At 47.7% G+C, this 20,202-nt stretch overlaps 2 protein-coding genes across 2 annotated transcripts; both read right to left on the bottom strand.

The window, feature by feature from the left end:
- Window positions 1–658: 658 nt before the first annotated feature.
- LOC106973302 (metallothionein-2) lies at window positions 659–2,329 on the bottom strand. The gene is made up of 3 exons (XM_015070359.3): window positions 2,200–2,329; window positions 1,587–1,652; window positions 659–914 (listed from the first exon to the last, which is right to left on the bottom strand). The coding sequence occupies exons 1-3, from the start codon at window positions 2,225–2,227 to the stop codon at window positions 823–825; spliced, it is 186 nt and encodes a 61-aa protein (XP_014925845.1). The 5' UTR covers window positions 2,228–2,329; the 3' UTR covers window positions 659–822.
- Window positions 2,330–6,428: 4,099 nt separating this feature from the next.
- On the bottom strand, window positions 6,429–7,418 carry LOC106973301 (metallothionein-1). The gene is made up of 3 exons (XM_015070357.3): window positions 7,266–7,418; window positions 6,893–6,958; window positions 6,429–6,695 (listed from the first exon to the last, which is right to left on the bottom strand). The coding sequence occupies exons 1-3, from the start codon at window positions 7,291–7,293 to the stop codon at window positions 6,604–6,606; spliced, it is 186 nt and encodes a 61-aa protein (XP_014925843.1). The 5' UTR covers window positions 7,294–7,418; the 3' UTR covers window positions 6,429–6,603.
- Between the last annotated feature and the right edge of the window lie 12,784 nt (window positions 7,419–20,202).

The raw sequence follows: 20,202 nt of genomic DNA on the forward strand, positions 1-20,202 counted from the left end.
GCTGAATGAAATTAGAGAAAGACAAAAATCCTATGACTTCACTCATATGAGAGCTTTAAGAGACAAAACAGATGAACATAAGGGAAGGGAAACAAAAATAATATAAAAACAGGGAGGGAGACAAAACAGAAGAGATTCATAAATATGGAGAACAAACTGAGGGTTACTGGAGGGGTTGTGGGAGGGGCGATGGGCTAAATGGGTAAGAGGAACTAAGGATTCTACTCCTGAAATCATTGTTGCACTATATGCTAACTAATTTGGATGAAAATTTAAACAAAACAAAACAAAACAAAACAAGAGTTGCACACTAAGCCAGCCAGGCGACCCTCCTGAGTACTTCTGAAGCCTAACATTGCTGAGGATCAAAGCTCAGCAGGGAATCCTAATTAGATATTGAGAAGTTGTAGACCACAAACACTTCCCACAAGAATTGAGGGGAACTGTATTTGCCCCATACTGTTAGGGCATCTAGATACTTTCATTTTCATCCAAGAAACTGATTCAGAGGTAACCTGACTCCCATAAGGCACAGAGTGTTAGGGGCTAATACTTGGGGCTCCAGGACCCAGGTCTCTGCACTTACGGTCCAATCCTCCACTCCAGCCATGGGGAATATGAGGTCCCTTATATCCAAAGCATGAAAAGAGAGCCAGAATAAATTCAACTTTTATTTTATTCAAGTTTTGTTATAAGTCATGTATTTTATGAAAACAGGAATGTAGCAAACAGGTCATGGTAATATGAAAAAGTAAAAAAAAAAAAAAACTGCAGGTTTGTACATGTTGCTCTATTTACATCTGGAACAGGTGCTCCCCCACATCAGGCACAGCAGCTGCACTTGTCCGATGCCCCTTTGCAGATGCAGCCCTGGGCACACTTGGCACAGCCCACGGGGCAGCAGGAGCAGCAGCCTGGGGGAGAAAGGCCCGAGTGGGTCAGAGCCCAAGTGGGTCACCAGGAGCCTCCCTTCCCACAGGAGGCCCGGCACAGCTCTGCCCCCAGCCCTGCAGGGCCCTGGGTTGAGGATGGCCTGCTCTGTCCCTAGACAACTGGGTCCTACCCCCTAGCAAGAGGCTGCCTTGCCCCCATCTGATTCCAGGACAGGGCAGAACGCCTGCAGACACAGAGACAGGGCCTCCAGGGACAATAGAGGCTAGTCCTTTGCCCCCCCCGAACCACACAGTGACGCGAGGGAAGTCCTCAAGGTCAGAGAGGGGGCACCCCCCGCCTACCAGCGCCCAGGAGGGCCAGGGAAGTTCTGGGCTGTCTGCAGAGGAAAGGGCTGCACCAGGTCAGAGACACCACACGTGGTCATCAAATTCATGAACATCAAGTGTCAGGATACTGGAGAGTTCAGAAGGCAGGAGACCTAGGTTCTGGTGCTGGCTGCATCCTTGACACGATTTGCTGACCTCTCTGCAGGGGCCTCGGCTGCCCTGTTCTAGGATGAGGTGGGGACTCCACCATCTTATCTGCAGGAACTTTCAGTGCCAATTCTGAGTCAGGGGCTGAGGGAAGGGGATGTAGAGAAGCTGGGTCATCTGACCCAGCCCAGCCCCCCTGCGAGAACACCCCACACTCACTCTTCTTGCAGGAGGTGCATCTGCACTCTTTGCACGTGCAGGAGCCGGCGCACGTGCAGGAGCCACCTGCCAGGGAGAGAAAGAGACGCGGTGAGCACAAGTGCGGCCTAGGAGCCACAGTGGGTGGGCAACACACGCCCCCTGCGGCCTCCGGGTCGGTGCCCAGCACCAGGAGCTCGCTCCTCACGCAGGACGGGTAAGGGCAGCCCCACTCCTGTCTCTGCGGTGCTAGGAAAGGTAGGTCCCCTCCGGCTTTTACTCCACACGGAAGGTCTCGGGCCTTCCAAAGGGCTAAGAGTAGAGCCAGGGCCTGTGGTCTTGAACCCCGAGGAGGCAATGCCCCACCTCCCATCAAGTGCTGGTGGCTCCAAGGCCTGAACAGAGCACTGTGTCCCAGGTCAGCAGCCCTCGACCAACAGGAGGCTTCAACGTGACCGCAGTACCCTCCCCTCTAACACAGGGGCTTGGCGGGGGAGAAAGCCAGCACGTGCCCACGTGCCCACGACTGGATTCAGCTCAAGTCCAAAACAGTCGCTCTTCTAACCCCAAGAACAGGCGGTCCGGTCCGGGCCTGGGAAACTGCACCCTAAGACTCAGAGCCGGGGGCCCTTACCGGCGGAGCAGGAGCAGTTGGGGTCCATCTGGAGTCGAGGTGACGACGGAAGTCCAAAGCAGGCGACACAAGAGGCACACCGCTGATGGCTGGAGGTGTGGTGGAGCCTGGGCGGCGCTGGCGGGCCGGCTTTATAGCGGGAGCGGGCGGTCCGGGCGCAAAGGCCCCGCCCCGGCCCTTGCACCCGCCCCGCGGAGAGCGCGCGGCCCGGCGTGTCCTTGGTTGTGCTGTGTGCACCCCGCGGGGCCGGGCGCACGGGTCCAGGAGGGTGGCGGGCTCCGTGCGCACCGCGCGGAGGGGTCGGCACGCGGTGTCCCAGCCTCCCTGCCCGCCCCCTCTCGGTCTCCCCGCGGTTGGCCGCCGCCCCCGTTCCCGTCGGTTCCGGGAACTCTCTGCCTGGGTCCTGGCCGCCTTCCCCACCCCAGGCCCGCTGCAGGTGTCCCCGAGGTCGCTCTTTCCGGGAGCCCGTGTGCAACCCGGCCTCTCCTTCCAGACCCAGGCTTGGCGGGGGCAAGGGGCAGAGGGTGGGTGTGCAGAGTCACCTGAGAGAGTTGTGTGCAGAGGATGGGGGGTGGACGTGACCTTTGCCTCCCCTGGCATGTCTCTTCTTCGGCCCCACGTCGGGCTTTCGGACCCTTTTATCCTGTACACCATTTGGGGGACACAGACCACTGCCTCTGCCCGTTCTCCAGGCGGGAAAAGATATATGGGCACATTTCTCCAGGCCCTTTTTTGGGTTAAATCTAGTGCTCCCGACAGCCTTCAGGTGCACCGAACTCCAGACTTGGCCCCACACTTGCCCATGCGTAAGATGCCCACAAAGGAGGCTTTCTTTTAGGTAATAGGGAGACCTGGCTTGAAAATAACAAAGAAAAGTAGTTATTACTCTTTAAGCATCTCAAGAATTACATAGCATGTATTATGTGCCAGGCCATTTTATAATCACTTTTGAAATGTGTACCCTCACAAAGACCCCAACAGGGAATTACTATTACTTTTGAGCCCTTTTTGTTAACGGATAACTACAGCACAGAGTCTAAATTACTTGGCCAAAGTCACACAGCTAGAAGTGGACACTGATCTGAATCCAGTCAGCTTCCCTGGGGAAAGATAACCCTGACTTTGACCTAGGTATGTCTATGTTTCTCTACTACTTGAGACCTTTTCAATAAGAGCAAGCTGCCACCTCAAACTATGGGCAGCAAATGAAGTGATCCATAAGTGAAATACATATATATTTATATAGTATATTTTCATACACTATATATACTTTTCTGGCTATCTTCTATGTCTAGGATAAGATTGATTCTCATTTTTAGTAATCATAAACAGTTTGTCTTTCATTTATGGGGCGACTGGGTGGCTCGGTCGGTTGAGCGTCGGACTTCAGCTCAGGTCATGATCTCACGGTCCGTTGAGTTCGAGTCCCGCGTCGGGCTGTGTGCTGACAGCTCAGAGCCTGGAGCCTGTTTCGGATTCTGTGTCTCCCTCTCTCTCTGCCCCTCCCCTGTTCATGCTCTGTCTCTCTCTGTCTCAAAAATAAATAAACGTTAAAAAAAATTAAAAAAAAAGTTTGTCTTTCATTTAAATTAAAGAAAATATGAATCATTTCAAAGTACAATGTTAAAAAGATGGCAGGTGTCTTCTGGTGCCTGATCTAAGGCACAGAGCATCTTCCTCGTGGCTTTATACCTGTAATTCCAATCACGGTTTTGTGGGGCGACTGAATGATGTTCTCTGCCCAAGGGCCACATTCTTCTGCAATTGATAAAGACCACACAGGACCCATAACCTGGCACCCCAGGCCAGGCTGATTTGAGGTAAATAAATACTCCTTGTGTTATGCATGATAATAATAAAGTAATAGCATCCCAGGCCTGGCTGATTTGTCAGGAGGTAACAAATGTGCCTTATGCTATGTATAATAAAAATAAAGTAATAGCTAATATTAATAGATCACTTATGATGTGCTAAACACTGTTCTAAGTTCTTTACACGTATTAACTCATTCAATCCTTTGAGCCCGGTGCCTTTCTTTGCCCCTTTTACAGTGGAAGTACTAAGCCAGAGAGGTTTATGTCACGTAGCTGTAAGTGACATGGGTAGGATTTGCACTCACATGGGCTTTGCATCATGCCCTCACCCTCCTCCCCGCACCATGACTTCACATGAAAAGTAAGGACGCTGAACACCTGGCACAGAGCAGCAGTGGGGAGAGCACTGAATTGGCAGTCACATCCTCTACATTAGCTCTCTGACCTCTCTGGGCTTCAGTGTCCCATCTCTCAAGCTGGGGCACCATTGGTCCATCTCCAGAGGCCCTTCCACCTTTGAATCATGAGAGGCAATATTTAGCACCCGGTGCCATCATGATCAGCCAGCTGTGGACAGGGCCTGAGGCCAGCTGTATTTGTTCAGACCCCTGACTGGGAGCTGCGTGACCTTAGACAGTTGGCTCAATCTCTCTGAAGATGGCATGATTACTCCAGCCCCTGCATGTTCACTCTCTCATTGACTCCTGCAGACCAAATGGCATGAAGGATGGTGAGGACTTTTGTGTCTGTCCAAATGCTGTGGCAGCATCTTGTCCCTGGGAGCATTAGGCTGGTCATCCATCCTCCTTCCAGCACCAGGTCAGCAAATTTCCAATCCCACCCTTAACCTCCAGCCTAGAGTAATGCTTCCAAACTCTTGGACCCTTTCCCTAAGAGCTTATTGGGATTCAATAGGATTCCCTCTCCATGAATGTCAGTGTGGACGTAATGACCACTGTTTATTAAGCCCTAGCCGGGAGCCGGGAGCCTATCATTTAATCCCACATAGAGACCGAATCTCCTTTCCATGGGGAAATCGAGGCTCAGTAAGGTTGAGCAGCTTGCCCAGGTCATTCCACCTGTGACAAAGGAGGCTGTGAACCCAGACTACCTGACAGCAAAGCCCATGCTCTGGGCATGGGCTGGCTTCATAAATCCCCTTTTCACACCAGGCACCCACAGGCAAGTATGGTCCTGATTCAGGGCCACATGACTCACTTTCTCTTTGATTGAACATCAAGTAGCAACTCCCTCCACAAAGAGCCCCGGGGGACTAACCGTTGGCACTAATTACAAGTCACTCAAGGCCTCTCTCCTGCCTAATAAACACCGCAAAGACTTCCAAACTGCAGGACTGGCCATCACCCTGCACAGACAGACATGAAGTACTTCGTCTGGAACCAGTTCTTGGATGGCCTCCCTCTTGTGGGGAAATGGCTGGGCAATTGTCTCCAATTCCCTAGTGACTTTGTTGGTTTCAAGTTGCCAAGGGCAGATTTTGTAGGGGCGGATCCCAGCCTGACCTGGGGAGGAACTTCCAAAGTCTCAGAGCCAAGTCACAACAGGGAGCTCTCAGGGGTACTGGGTGTCCTGTCAGTGGCACAGTGGCAGGGAGCAAGCCAAGTTCTCTGTGGGGAAGGACATCCAGGACATAGCTACTCAGGTGTGTGTGGTCCACAGCACTGGGGAATTTGTGAATTGTTTCTAGTGCTCAATGAACACCTTCAGTGAACATATATATGCGCAGTGTTTTAAAATCTCTAATTTTGTTCTTCATGTATTTATTGAAACTATGTGTGTCCAATAAATACATGAGCTTCATATTGTTCTTTTATGGCATTTTTGTAAAATTAATTTATTTTTACCAAGGTTTAGTCTGTGATGCATAGAAAGTAAAAACTACTCCTTCACCACAGGGGTTTGAGAACCCCATGTAGGATTCAAACAGGTGAGAAGTTGTTTTCCAATTCCCTTTAGTCACTTTTCAAGCCTAAAATCTGGTGAGGATCTGAGGTGGGGCAGAGAAACCATGGAGCATGAGAAATTCTGGATTGACAGGGCACCTGGCTGGCTCAGTCCCTAGAGCATGTGACTCTTGATCTCAGGTAGGAGGTTTGAGCCCCACCTTGGGCTTAGAGATTACTTATAATTAAAGAAATAAATTCTGGATTGAGAAGTTTCTGTGCCATCAACGCTTGACATGATAACAGACGGACCCGATCAGTCCTCATGCCTTTATATCCTCTGGCTCTTCTATTTTACAGAAAGTTAATCTCGTTGATGTAACCTGACTTGCCTTAAGGCACTCAGTTTATTAGGGACTAACATTTGTGGACAGAACCCAGGTTTCTGCACTTCCGGTCCAATCCGCTACCCCAGCCCTCCTGGGCACGCAAAGGAAAACAGAAGCGAGAAAAAATTTAACAACTTTTATTATAATTCACGTATTTTATAGGAAAAAAAAAAGGAATGTAGCAAACGGATCAGGTTTGTACCAAAAACAAAACAAAATATACCAAAAAAAACCAAAAAAACCCTGTAGGTTTGTACACGTTGCTCTATTTACATCGGGGACGGGCTCTCCCGGACATTAGGCGCAGCAACTGCACTTGTCCGATGCCCCTTTGCAGATGCAGCCCTGGGCACACTTGGCACAGCCCACGGGGCAGCAGGAGCAGCAGCCTGTGAAAGGGAAGGAGGAGGCAGAGATGAGCGCTGGGCACAAGGGATGAGTGATTCCGGTCCTCCCCTATGGGGCCCATCGTGGAGGCAGCACCTTTCCCGAGGAAGGGGCATCAACTATCCTGTTTTAACTCCCCTTGGAGTATGGGCTAGGGGTGGCGGTGGGTAGGGGGTGTACGAGAAAAGATGGCACTCACTCTTCTTGCAGGAGGTGCATCTGCAGGCTTTGCATTTGCAGGAGCCGGCGCAGGAGCAGGAGCCACCTGCAAGGAGAAAGGCAGCGGTGAGAACCGAACCGTCCCTGGGGAGGACTCGAACGCGGGAATGGGTGCTGGCAGCCCGGGGATTGAGTCTCAGTTCCACAACCTGCCCGTGGGAACCCGGACAGGCCATGAAGTCCGACCCCTTGTCGGTAGGAGCGGGGCTCGATTAGCCTAGAGAGAGGTACACCGAGAGGCTCTGGGGAGGGGCAGTTAGCACCCCGAAAGTGAGTGATCAAGAACAGAAGGGGACGTCAGAGATTGCTTCTCTGGCTCTACAACCGACGCGCGGCCCCGAACCCGAGCTTACCGGTGGCGCAGGAGCAGTCGGGATCCATGGCGAGAAGAAGCGGTAGCTGGAGTCCGGAGACGGTTGCAGAGAGGTGGCTGGGCGCTCAGAAGAGGCGTGGTGGAGCGCAGCGCGGCGGGCCGCCTTTATAGCGGGAAGGAGCCGGGGCGAGTGCAAAAGCCCGCCCCGTGCGGCCGCCGCCTGCACACGCCCCGCGCTGAATCACCGGCGGCCGCGCGGCGCACGGGGCTGTGCGCACGGCCGCCGGCCCCGGTTCCCAGAAACCGCCTCCGTACGCCGCGGGCCACCACGTGCGGGAGGGCCGGGTGCAGAGCCGGGACACCGCGTCCCGGGCCGCTGGGCCCTGCGCCCGGCACCCTGCCCCCTGGCCTGTGCTTGAACTCGAGATGTTTGGGGGGCGGTCGAAAGCTGGGGTAGAGGGGTGCGGAGCGGGTCTTGGGGCCCCCTCCTGGACAGAAAAATCTGTTGGAAGACCAGATTACAAAAACCTCTTTGTACCTGTCAAGACTTAATAATTGTGTCACAGCACGGTAAGCCCATGGGATGGTTATGGACAACCTATCTAGGCAATGTATATAGAGTGCTTTATTGTGTGCTACGGAGTGTAGTGAGCTAGTGAGCGTGTTCTGTGCGGGCTCTCATTTAACCCCATAACAACTGCTAAAAAGAAAACTACTGACCCCAAATGGTGTCCCTTAGGCCAAGTCACCAAACGGGGGCTAAATACCTAACCTAAACTGCAGTTTTAACCTTCCCCATAAGTGTAAGTCTTAAGGGTCAATGAGGAATTTTCTGATCAGCGCCAATGAGGCAATCTGTCACAGGGGCCCTCTCTATTTCCCAAAGGAGGATGAATGAATCCACCCTGCCCTTCCACCTAAGGAAGGTGACCTTGCCTAAAACAATCCTTTCTTTTCCTTTGCTCATGACTTTCTTGCCCCGCTTTCTTTCCTATAAAAACTTTCCATTTTGTACAACTCCTCCGAACTCCCCCTTACTTGCAAGATGGGATACTGATTCACGAGTCACTTAATAAAGCCAATTAGATCTTCAAATTAACCCAGTTGAATTTTGTTTTTTAACAACCCTACGAGGTAAGTAGGATAGGGAAAGATCGGATAAAATAGGCAGAGAGACGGAAAGATTAGGACCTGAAGTCACTGGGTGGGGAAAAAAACTTATTTTGGAACAATGCTGGAAGTGTCTGACCGCAGCAAACCCTTCGGGCGAAAGTTTCCTCCTAAGAATGTAGCAGACACAGGGGTGCCTGGGTGGCTCAGTCAGTGAAGTGTCCAACTTCAGCTCAGGACATGATCTTGCTGTTCAGAGTTCGAGCCCTGTATTGGGCTCTGTGCTGACAGCTCAGACCCTGGAGCCTGTTTCAAATTCTGTGTCTCCCTCTCTCTCTCTGCCCCCTCCCCCGCTCATGGTCTCTCTCTCTCTCTCTCTCTCTCTCTCTCTCTCTCTCTCAAAAATAAATAAACATTAAAAAAATCTTTTTTTAAGGAATGTAACAGACACCACCTACTCCCCCTCAGGTTTCCCAGGAATTTGACAAAAGATCTGACTAAAAATGAGTAGACCGTAAAACCTGTGACCCACAAGGAACAGTATGGCCATAGACCACCCCTCATACCGTGGAATTGAGCCAATCAGGAATGGACAACACAGCACCTAGAGCTATCAAACCAATAAGGGTAGAACCTGAGAAGGAACAAGAGGGAAGTGGGGGGGCAACCAGAACCTTACAAAACAAGGACCCTTACCTATAGTCATGGGTATTCACCCTCGAATGCCTCCTCTCTGTAAAGAGAGCTTTCCTACTATTTTTCCTTTCTGATCTTATACTCTAATACATTTTGCTGCTCATTTTGTGTGTGTGTTTTTAAAATTTTTTAAATGTTTATTTATTTTTGAGACAGAGGGAGACAGAGCGTGAGCAGGGGAGGGGAAGAAAGAGAGAGGGAGACACAGAATCCGAAGCAGGCTCCGAGCTGTCGGCACAGAACCCAACGCGGGGCTTGAACCCATGAACCGCAAGATCAGGACCTGAGCCGACGTCAGATGCTTAACTGACTGAGCCACCCAGGCATCCCTTTTGCTGCTCATTTTGTGTGCATTTCTTCATACTTCAGAGTGGGGAGACAATGAACCCCAGGTATTGAGGTAAAAAGTTCTGCAACATAAGGACTATCTCTTGGTCCTATTTTATTTTTTAATGTTTATTTTTGAGAGACAGAGAGAGAGCAAGCAGGAGAGGGATCGGGGTGCGGGGGTGGGGAACAAAATCCAAAGCAGGCTCTGCTCTGACAGCAGCAAGCCTGATGTGGGGCTCGAACTCACAAACTGCGAGATCACGACCTGAGCAAAGTTGACCACTCGGCTGACTGAGCCACCCAGGCGCCCCAACCCCCTTAGTCTTATGTTAAAGAGGAGGAAATGGTGGCCCAGAGAGGTTAAGTAACTTGCCCAATGTCACAGAGCTAGTGCATAGCACAGCCTAGTGATTCAAATCAAAACATCTAGCAGCTGCTAAGGGTAGATCATTGAAAGCTAGACATCAACAAGGGAAAGTAAGGATCAAGAAACTACAAGCCTGGTGCTCAGGAAACTCATAGTCATGGGAGCGGCCCCGTGAGTGCATAGGGAAAAGTGACACCAGGGTCATGGCTAGGATGGAGGTTCATTCAGGGCCAGGGGGAACAGAGAAGAAGAAAGTCAGTCCAGTCTGGGAGGAGGTAGGTAAGGAAGGCCAGAAGGTCTTTGCCAGGCAGGGGAGGGGAAGGAGTTGTACTCCAGCCTGCAGAAGAAGCAGCCAGTTGGAAAGTTAGCATTGCCCTGGAGCATTTGGAAGGGAAAACCCCACAAGAAATTTCTTCCCCAGTGTGCTTTGAGGAGAAGAATGGAGGTAGCAGCCAAATTCCTCTCTGAGGAGGCACACCCAGCTCCCTTGCTCAAGTGTGTCTGGCTTCTGGGTAACGGACCTTAGATCATCATCCTGGGAATGCCCAGAGTGTGTCATCAGAGGAGTCAGCAACCTCTGGTCGCTGGAAGGTTCCTGGCAACTTAGGGTATGCTGGTTGCTACAGCTGGGAGTTCAGTGAGGAGGCGGGCAAGGACAGGCTGTTCTCATAGCATTTACTCTAAGGTCCTGTGGAAACATCACTTCCTCTGGGGAACCCGTCGTGAACCCCATGCTCAGTCAGGATGCCTGTGGAACGTACTGGTAAACATCCTGTCCTCTTCCTTCCTGGCACTTTCCATGTCTGTAATATGCAGGACCTTGTGTGACTGTTGGATTGATATCTGTGTCCCTCCCCATTCCAGCCCGCCACTGAAAACAAGAACGGTCATTGCTCCCCAAAATGTGGCTCTGGCCCCAGGCACAGGGCCAAGTTTGCAGTAGGTGCTTAATCAGTATTTGTCAGATGAATTAAAGGCGGTAATCCCTTGAATGTCCCCTCCCTCCCCAGCCCCCACCTTGCATTAGGACCGATTACAAAATGAAAGTAAAAAAACTTTTCCACCGCCCTGGGACCTGTGTGCTCACTCAGATGAAAACACCAAACAGGGCAGGAGAGTTGAGCCATCAGAGGGACTAAATTCTAACAGTCATTCCACTCACTTGCTGATTGACCTTCAGGCAGTTATGTGCCAGGGCCCCTCCGAGCCTCAGTTTACTCATCCTGTCAAATGATCCAATTGTGCTAGAATTTGAAGGGCACATGCAAACTTTCTCTGATTTCAGAGCCAAGGTCTCAGAAATCTGTGTCCGGCAGCCCTGTGGACTAGAGCATTGAAGGCCTGCTCTTGGAGCAGTGGACAGACTTTGTTGTTGTCATTTACATATACATGCACATTATATGCAAAATTCCTGGTTTCTAATCAGGTGGTCACTGGCCCACTCAGGGGAAACAATCCAACACTATGAAGAGACAATAGGGCTTGTTTTTGCCCCCAGGGTCTTGAATCTAGCCTTGGGTCTGAGCCATCCCTGTTGGCAGTAAAATTTGCCTCCAGGCCTTAGCTGCCTGCCCTGAATCATTCTGATTCTGTGAGGGGAGGGATGACCAATCAGCAAAGGTGAGGGGGGCCTGGCCCTAGTCTTGCTCAGCGACACGCCCCGTGAAAGCCTCACTGTGCTTGGGACACACTAGAGAGGGAAGACCTTGCAATGTCTGCAGCCCTGGCATGCAGGGCTGAGGGAGGGAGATGAAGGGACAGGAAGCCAAGAAGCATTAGATGAGGAAAAATACCCCCCCCCCCCCCACCAGCCACTCTGATTTAGTCATCAGTGTGAGCCAGTGATGTGGCCCTGGCCTGCATTAATAGAAGTATGCCATCTAGAATGAACGAGGTGAACTTTTACTCTCCTAACTGCAGAGGGGGATGTTTATGGTTCTGCTGCACAGCCATCCATTCATCCTTCCCTTGTGGAGGTACTTTTAGTATTCCTTTGTAGAATCTCCCCTCTTTCCTTTTAGTCCCTATGATTTGGATGGTGTAGACTCCATCTCTGGGATCCCAAGCCATTCCACCTCCCTGGCCACAGTGATTGGCTCTGGATCACCCAGCCATGAACCAAAAAGAATCACCAAAACTTTTTCTGGGGAAATTCTGGGGAAATGGAAGTCACTCTTTCTGTCTACACTTGAACCTGAGAGGATGTGAAGCTGAATTTCTAAAGCTTTTTGTCTCCATGAGAAGGGCCTAAAAATAAAATCATGACAAAGGAAATGGAGACTGGAACATCACTGGAACACCTGAATCCAGCCATTCCTGAAGCCATTGTGAGTCAATCATTTCCTTTTTAGTTAAATCATTCTGGATAAAGTCCTGATTGGCACCGTTGGTCAGACCACCCTGTGGGTTGTGTTATTGTTGGGCTTCCATTGTCCAGAAGACAGTTGATCACAATGGTCCTAAGATTCCAAACCCTGTCATGTGAACAATTGAGAGGCGTGGACAGGTTCATTCTGGAAGAAAAGCGTTACCTTCAAATATTTGGACAGTGGTTGCTCTGATTATCTATAGCTATGCCACAAATGGCCCCAAACTTAGCAGCTTAAACAACCACCATTTTATTGTCTCTCTTGGTTTTGTGGGTCAGGAATTCCAACAGCGTTCGTTTGGGTGATTCTGTTCTTTCGTGTATTACTGACCGAGGTCACTTGGTGGCATTCGGTTGGTGAATGGGCTGGTCTGGAAGATCTAAGACAGCTTCACTCACATAATCTGGCACCCTGGAACTATTGACCAGAGCTCCCACAGGTGGCCTCTTCAGCATGGCAGCCTCAGGGCAATTAGGCTCCTTCCGTTCAGTTCAGGGCTCCAAAGGTGCAAGGACGGAGGACTGAGACACAGGAACAGGAGCTATGAGTCTCTTAAACCCTGGGCCCTGAAACTAGCACAGATAGGTTTCGCTCCATTCTGTTGGTCAAGCAGTCATAGGTCCAGATTCACGGGGAAAGGAGGAAGGCCCCATGTCTTGATGGGAGGAGTCAGTGATTCACGGGCATCTCTAATCTGCTGGAGTCGTTGTGGGGGAAAATATGAAGCACATGCTGTGCCCCAGGCCAGGTGTTAAAGACATCCTGAGTTTATTTCATTTAGACCTCAGTGTAGCTCAACAAGGCAGATGCTGTTATTGTCTCAGATGAGGCCCTGGAGTTACACGGCCTGTTCAGGGTCACACAGCTGTAAACAGCAGCACTGGGATTTGAACCTAGACTTTCTGACTCCACACCCATGTGTTTATGCTATGCTGAAAAGAAGACATTAGACTTGTACTTTGTGGTCCTAAGGGCAGAACCTGGCCAAGGGTGGGGCTACAGGGATAAAGGTTCTGCTCTAGATGGCAAAGACCTTCCTTGCAATGAGAGCTGACCATGACCAAAAGGGACCAACTTGGAAGATAGTTTCCTGTCACCACAGCAATAGAAATAGAGGCTGGTGATTCCAGCGTTAGATAGGGGGATAGAAAGAGGTTAGGGCCCTTCCTCCCAGGAGATCCTGTAATTCCATGGCGCCTGTCCCAGGTACCATCTCTGTGATCTTAGCTCTTCCTTCTCTTTCCACTGACCCTGCCTTCCTTTTGGTGGTGTATTAGTTTTCTATTACTGCATAACAAACTCAGCAGCTAAGACAATACATGTGTCACCTCGTAGTTTCTGTGGGTCAGGAATGCAGGCAAGGCTTAGCTAGGCCCTCAGGCTCAGGGTCTCTCACGGGCAGCAAGCAGGGTGTCAGCCAGGGCCACAGTCATCTCAAGAGTGAACTGGGACAGGATCCGCTTCCAAGCTCCCTCATGGGGTTGTTGGCAGGATTTGGGCCCTTGGGGGCTATTGTGCCAAGGCCTTGGTTCCTTACTGTTGGCCTTTCCTGGGTCCTGGCCACGTGGGCTTCTCCATAGAGCATCTCACAACAGGACAGTGAGCAAAGCAAAAGGGCAAGAGAGAGTGCCAACAGCAAAGTGTGATCAGATGGAAGTCACAGCCACTTTTACACCAAGTGGCATCCCATCGCTTTTGCAACGTTGTATTTGTGAGAAGTCACTAGGTCCAGGCCACACTCAAGGGGAGGGGCTGCACAAGGGCATGAGTAGAGGAGGATGACATCACTGAGGCCATCTTAAAAGTCTGGCTACCTGGGGTGAAGGCAGTGCTTTCTGCCTTCAGACTCTTTGCGTAAGTTGCTTTCTTTGCCTAAAATGCTCTCTCCACCCCTGTCCCTTTCATCTGTTGGGTCTTAGCTTAAAGGTCATTTCCTCAGAAAAGCATCCCTGCAACCCAAAATATCTGAGTCTATTATCTGCAAACATGCGCCTTCTCCGTAGCCCTTATTACAATGACAGATACTTGTGATAAAGCAGCTAATACTTCCACGCTCTAGATCCTGTGCCTGGTGCTCGGTGCTTTACATGTGCGAACTCACTTGATTCTTCTGACAGCTCCAGAAGACAGGGACTGTTACCACCCACATTTTCCAGAGGGAGAAACAGGCTCAGAGAGGTTAAGTAACATTGCTGAGAGCCAGTGGCTAGGAAAGGGCCGAACCAGGCCGTCTATCTCCAGAGCCTGTGCATTTGGGCCCTCTACACACAGCCTCTCCCAGCAGCTAGTGCTGTGTGTGGTTTTTTTGTTTAATCTTTGACTCCCCACTAGGCTGTGGGCTGTCTGCTATGCCCACTGTCCTAGCTCTGGCACTTGGCGCAGTGCCCAGCTCATGGTGGGTGCTTAATAATGCAGAGGAATGGGGAAAATTGAGTCCTGCCAGCAGCCAGGAAGGAGGCTCCTTGCAGGGTGAGGCCTGCCTTGTGGAGAGGCAGCTTTGAAAGCCTGCATTCAGGGAGGTGCCAAACACCTTCTGGTACCTCTCCCTTCTGGCTAATCTGGCCTCAACTTCCCTTTTCTGTCCCCAAAGCACTTCTGGCCTAGGATCAGGGCATCCCACACCCTTCTCCAAACATACATGACACTCCACGCTCCAGGGTTTTGCTCCCTCCTACTGTCCCCAAAAGCCCATTTTAAAAAAATGTTTATTTATTTATTTAGAGAAAGAGAGAGAGAGCACAGAAGGGGAGGGGCAGAAAAAGAGAGAGAGAAAGAGAGAGAATATCAAGCAGGCTCTGTGCTGTCAGCACAGAGCCCAACATGGGGTTTGATTCTGCAGACTGTGAGATCATGACCTGAGTCAAAATCAAGAGTAACTAACTGAGCCACCCAGGCGCCTCCAGGCGCCCTCCAACTCGAAGAGCCCATTTCAAATGCCTCCTCCTCTAAGGAGTGTTTCCCTGATCTGCAACCTAGTGGAGTCACTCCCTTCTTAAGCCCACCAGACCTTTTGTTTGTATCTCCACACCCTCCCTGGGCTTCACCCTTCCAAACTCTAAAATGAGGAGAACCCGGGTGCCACAGTCTGTAAGTTTCTTCCAGCTCTAGAGCATTCAGGATTCTACTCCAGAGTCTTGCGATGGCTTTACCCTCCTGAGTTCTTGAAGGGCTGAGACCATTTCTTTTCATCCATCCTCGGTGTCCACCACAGAGCATGGTGATTTTCAAGCATTCATAGATATTTTTGTGATGAAATGGTTTGGGGGGCCGGGTTGAGATGGCAGCTCAGGGGAGATGTATATCTCCTACGTTGGCTCAAAATTCCATGGAAAGATGGAAAAGATCACTCATTAAAAGCTGAATGATGGAAAACTGTAAAGAATACCACCAGACGGTAGCATACTCCCTGATTTGTTTTTTAATGTTTATTTATTTATTTATTTATTTACTTGTTTAGAGAAAACAAGTGGGGGAGGGGCAGAGAGAGAGAGTCCGAAGTACGTTCCACCCTCAGCATGGAGCCCAATGTGGGGCTCGATTTCACAACTGTAAGACTGTAACCTGAGCCAAAATCAAGAGTTGGATGCTTAACTGACCGAGCCCCCCAGGTGCCCCTCCCTGATTTCAAACTATATTACAAAGCTATAGTAATCACAATAGTATGGTATTGGCAAAGAAACAGTCATATGGATGAAGGGAGCAGGATAGAAAGCCCAGAAATAAACTCACACATAGATGGCCAATTAATTTACAGCAAAGGGGCCAAGAATAAACAATGGGGAAAGGAGAGTCTCTTCAATAAATGATGTTGCTAAAACTGCACAGTCACATGCAAAAGAATGAAACCAGACCACTACGTTACACCATACACAAAAAATAACTTCAAATACATTAAAGATTTGAATGTAACAGCTTAAGCCATAAGACTCCTAGAAGGAAACATGAATGGAAAGCTCCTTGATGTCAGTCTCGGTGATGACTGTTTTTTTGGATTTGACACCGAAAGCAAAGGCAACAACAGCAAAAGTAAACAAATGGGACCCATTAAACTAAAAAGCTTTTGGACAGCAAAGGAAACCATCAACAAAATGGAAAGGCAACCTACTAAATAGGAAAAAATGTCTGCAAATCATATATCTGGTAAGGAGTTAATATTCAAAATATGTAAAGAACTCATATAACCCAATAGCCAAGAACCAAAGAGTCTGATTAAAAAATGGCTAGGGGATCTGAATAGATATTTTTTCAGAGAGGACATACTGGTACATGAAAAAATGCTCAACCTCCCTAATCATCAAGGAAATGCACATCAAAACTGCAATGAAACATCACCTGACACCTGTCAGAACGGCTATTAACTAAAAGAAAAGAAATAGCGAGAGTTGGTAAGGATGTAAATTGGTACAGCCACAATGGAAAGCAGTATGGAGTTTCCTCAAAAAAAAATTAAAAATAAAACTACCATGGGGTGCCGAGGTGGCTCAGTCGGTTAAGCGTCTGACTCTTGGTATCGGCTCAGGTCATGATCTCACAGTTCGGGGGTTTCAGCCCCGAGTTGGGCTCTGCGCTGACAGCACGGAGCCTGCCTGGGATTCTCTCTCATCCTCTCTCTCTCTGTCTCTCAAAATAAATACACTTAAAAACCTAATAAAAAAAATAAAACTACCATATAATCTAGTAATTCCGCTTCTGGGTTTTTATCAGAAGAAAATGAGAACACTAACTCGAAAAGATCTATGCACCCCCATGTTCATTGCATTGTTTGTAAGAGCCAAAAAGTGGAAACAACCCAAACGTCCGCCGATAGACGGAATGGATAAACAAAGTGTGGTATATACATACAACAGAAAATTTATTCAGCCTTAACAAGGAGTGAAAGTCTGCCAAATCTTACAACACGGATGGGCTTTCAAGGTATTATGCTAGGTGAAATAAGTCACGAAAGGACAAATAAATACTGTTTGAATCCACTTATATGAGACGCCTAGAGTGGTCAAATTCATAGAGAAAGTAGAATGGCAATTTCCAGGAGCTGGAGAGAGGGAAGAATGGAGAGTTATTGTTTAATGGGGACAGAATTTAGTTTGGGAAGGATGGAAAAGCTCTGGAGATGGATGGTGGTGATAGAGGCACAACCATGGGAACAGATCGAATACTACTAAGCTATACACTTGAAAATTGTTAAAATGTTCCGTTGTTAAAAATGGTAGGTTTTACCACAATAAAACACCTTAAGAGGGACAAAATACTTGAGTAGACATGTCAGCAAAGGAGATATACGAATGGCTTTTAGGCACATGAAAAGATGCTCAGCATCATTAGTATTTGGGAAATGCAAATTGAAACCACAATAAGGTACCACTTTACACTTACCAGAATGGCTATAATAAAAAATACAGACATTTGGGGCACCTAGGTGGCTCAGTCGGTTGTGTCCCACTCTTGATTTCAGCTCAGGTCATGATCTCAAGGTTATTAGATGAAGTCCCCATCAGGCTCTACACTGGACGTGGAGCCTACTTAAGATTCTCTCTCCCTCTCTCTCTGCCCCTCCCCAGCTTGCTCTCTCTCTCTCTCTCTCTCTCTCTCAAAAAAAAAAAAAAAAATACAGGCATTTAAGAGTCCTGGTGGGAATGTGGAAAACGTGCTACTCCCACACATTGCTAGTGGAAATGTAAAATGTAGCCACTTTGGAAAGCAATTTGGCAATTTCCTCAAAAAGTAAACACAGAGTTCCCATTAGACCCAGTAATTCCACTCCCAAATATCTAACCAAGAGAAATAAAAATGTATGTTCACACAGAGACGCGTGCACAAATGTTCACAGCTGTTTATGAACACAGCTATTATTTGAAATAGCCAAAAAGTGGAAACAACTCCAACATCCATCAACTGGTGAATGGATAAATACAATGGGGTAAATCCATACAATGAAACACCATTCAGGAGTGCCTGGGTAGCTCAGTCAGTTAAGTGTGACCTGACTTTGGCTCAGGTCATGATCTCACCATTTCATGAGTTCGAGGGCCACATCGTGCTCTGCACTGACAGTGCAGAGCCTGCTTCGGATCCTCTGTCTCCCTCTGTGTCCCTCTCCTACTCTCTCTCTCTCTCTCAAAAATAAATAAATAAACTTTTTTTTTTTTATAAAAGGAACACTATTCAGCAATAAAAGAATAAATTACTAAGACATGCAACTACATGGAATGACTCTCAAAGACATTATGCTATTCCATTTGTATGAAATGTCTGGAAAGGCAAACTCATACAAAGAGAAAGCAGGTCATTGGTTGCCTAGGGTTGGTGGTGGGAGCAGGGATTAACTGCAAATGGGCACGGTAGAACTTCTGGATGATTAAAATATTTTGAAACTATACTGTGGTGATTGTGGCACAACTCTAAAAACTTGCTAATATAATTGAATTGTACACTTACAATGAGTGAATTTTACAGCATGTAAACTATATCTCGAAAAGTGGGTTAAAAAAAACAAGAGAAAAAAATTTTACCAGAAGGCCAAAAACTTTGAGAACTTTCAGAAAAATAAAAAAGCAGATCGAAAACAAAGGATTAGTGGCCAAAATACATAAAGAGCTTCTACAAATCAACAAGAACACTACAAGCAAATGAATAGACAAATGGACAAAGGACATGAATCAGTAGTTCATAGAAAATGACAACCACTGGCCAATAAAGCATTGGAAAGGTGCTCAACCTTACTTAAGTTTAAAATCTAAGATGTCATTTTTCACCCGTCAAATTGACAAAAAAAATTCAAGGTTAATACTCAGGGTTGATGAGGGAATGGGGCATTGAAAACTCTCAGACACTGTTGGTGGAGTGCAAATAGGAACAATCCCAGCAAGAACTTTTGACAAGATCTATTAAAAGGGCTCTTTCTTGTGCTCCAGCAATTTGACACATCAGCTTACAGCTCAGAGAAACTCACTGACACATATGCAAGAAGGAGCCATGCTCTGCTTATTGGAAAAAGCCATCTAAATATCCATCTATTAGTCCATTAAGAAAATTTAAAAATAAACTATGATATAATCATATCCACAGTATACTCTATAGTAGTTATTAGCTGTCTATGTCTTAACGTGGATATATCTCCAAGGCAAAGTGTTGAGTTAAAAAAAAAAACAAAAACAAAACCTGTGGTATTCACTAGCACACCTAAAAATTAGCCAAACAGAAGTGAATGCAGTCTCTTTGGAAAAGGTTAATATGAATAAAGCTAAAGATTCCCTTGATTGGGAAAATCCCATGCTCCACAGAATATATACAGAATACACACACACACACACACACACACACACACACACACATATATAGTGCTTATATATATATATATATTGCTTATATATATATAGTGCTATATATATATATAGTGCTTTATATATATATAGTACTATATATATTTAATTGTATGGATATTTTGTTTATATATATATATATATATATATTTTTTTACTTAATCATAAGTTGTGGTGGTTTTTCCAGAGCCTTCCAGAGCCTTAACATAATTCTTTTTTTTATGTTTATTTATTTATTTGAGACACAGAAAGAAAAAGAAAGCAGGGGGAGTGGCAGAGAGAGAGGAGACAGAGAATCCCAGCAGGCTTCATGCTGTCAGTGCAGAATCTGACATGGAACTTGATCTCATGAACTGAGTGAGCATGACCTGAACCGAAATCAAAAGTTTGATGCCCAACTGACTGAGCCAGCCAGGGGCCTTACATGATTCTTTTTATTAGGTGGTCATCATGACTATTTTTATGCTTCCCTACTAAAGGGTATTTAACTCATTTTAAGGCTTCTGCTAATACAATGATGGTATGGTGAACGTCCTGGGTTGAAGATATACACATTTTATGTTTGAGTAGCTACTGTTAAAATGCCGTCCAAAGTGGCTGTACCAATTTACATTCCCTCCAGCAGGGGATGGGGGTTCATAACCATTCCCCTACCCCCTCACTCTTAATACAAAATAGCAGTCTTTTACCCTTTTGCCAAACCGGTGGGCAAAATGTTATTTTAATTTGCATTTCCTTGATAGATATGAGATAGAATATTATTTCATTTGTTCTTTGGCCTTTCAA

Source organism: Acinonyx jubatus, chromosome E2 (assembly GCF_027475565.1).
Source record: "Acinonyx jubatus isolate Ajub_Pintada_27869175 chromosome E2, VMU_Ajub_asm_v1.0, whole genome shotgun sequence".
Lineage (NCBI taxonomy): Eukaryota > Metazoa > Chordata > Mammalia > Carnivora > Felidae > Acinonyx > Acinonyx jubatus.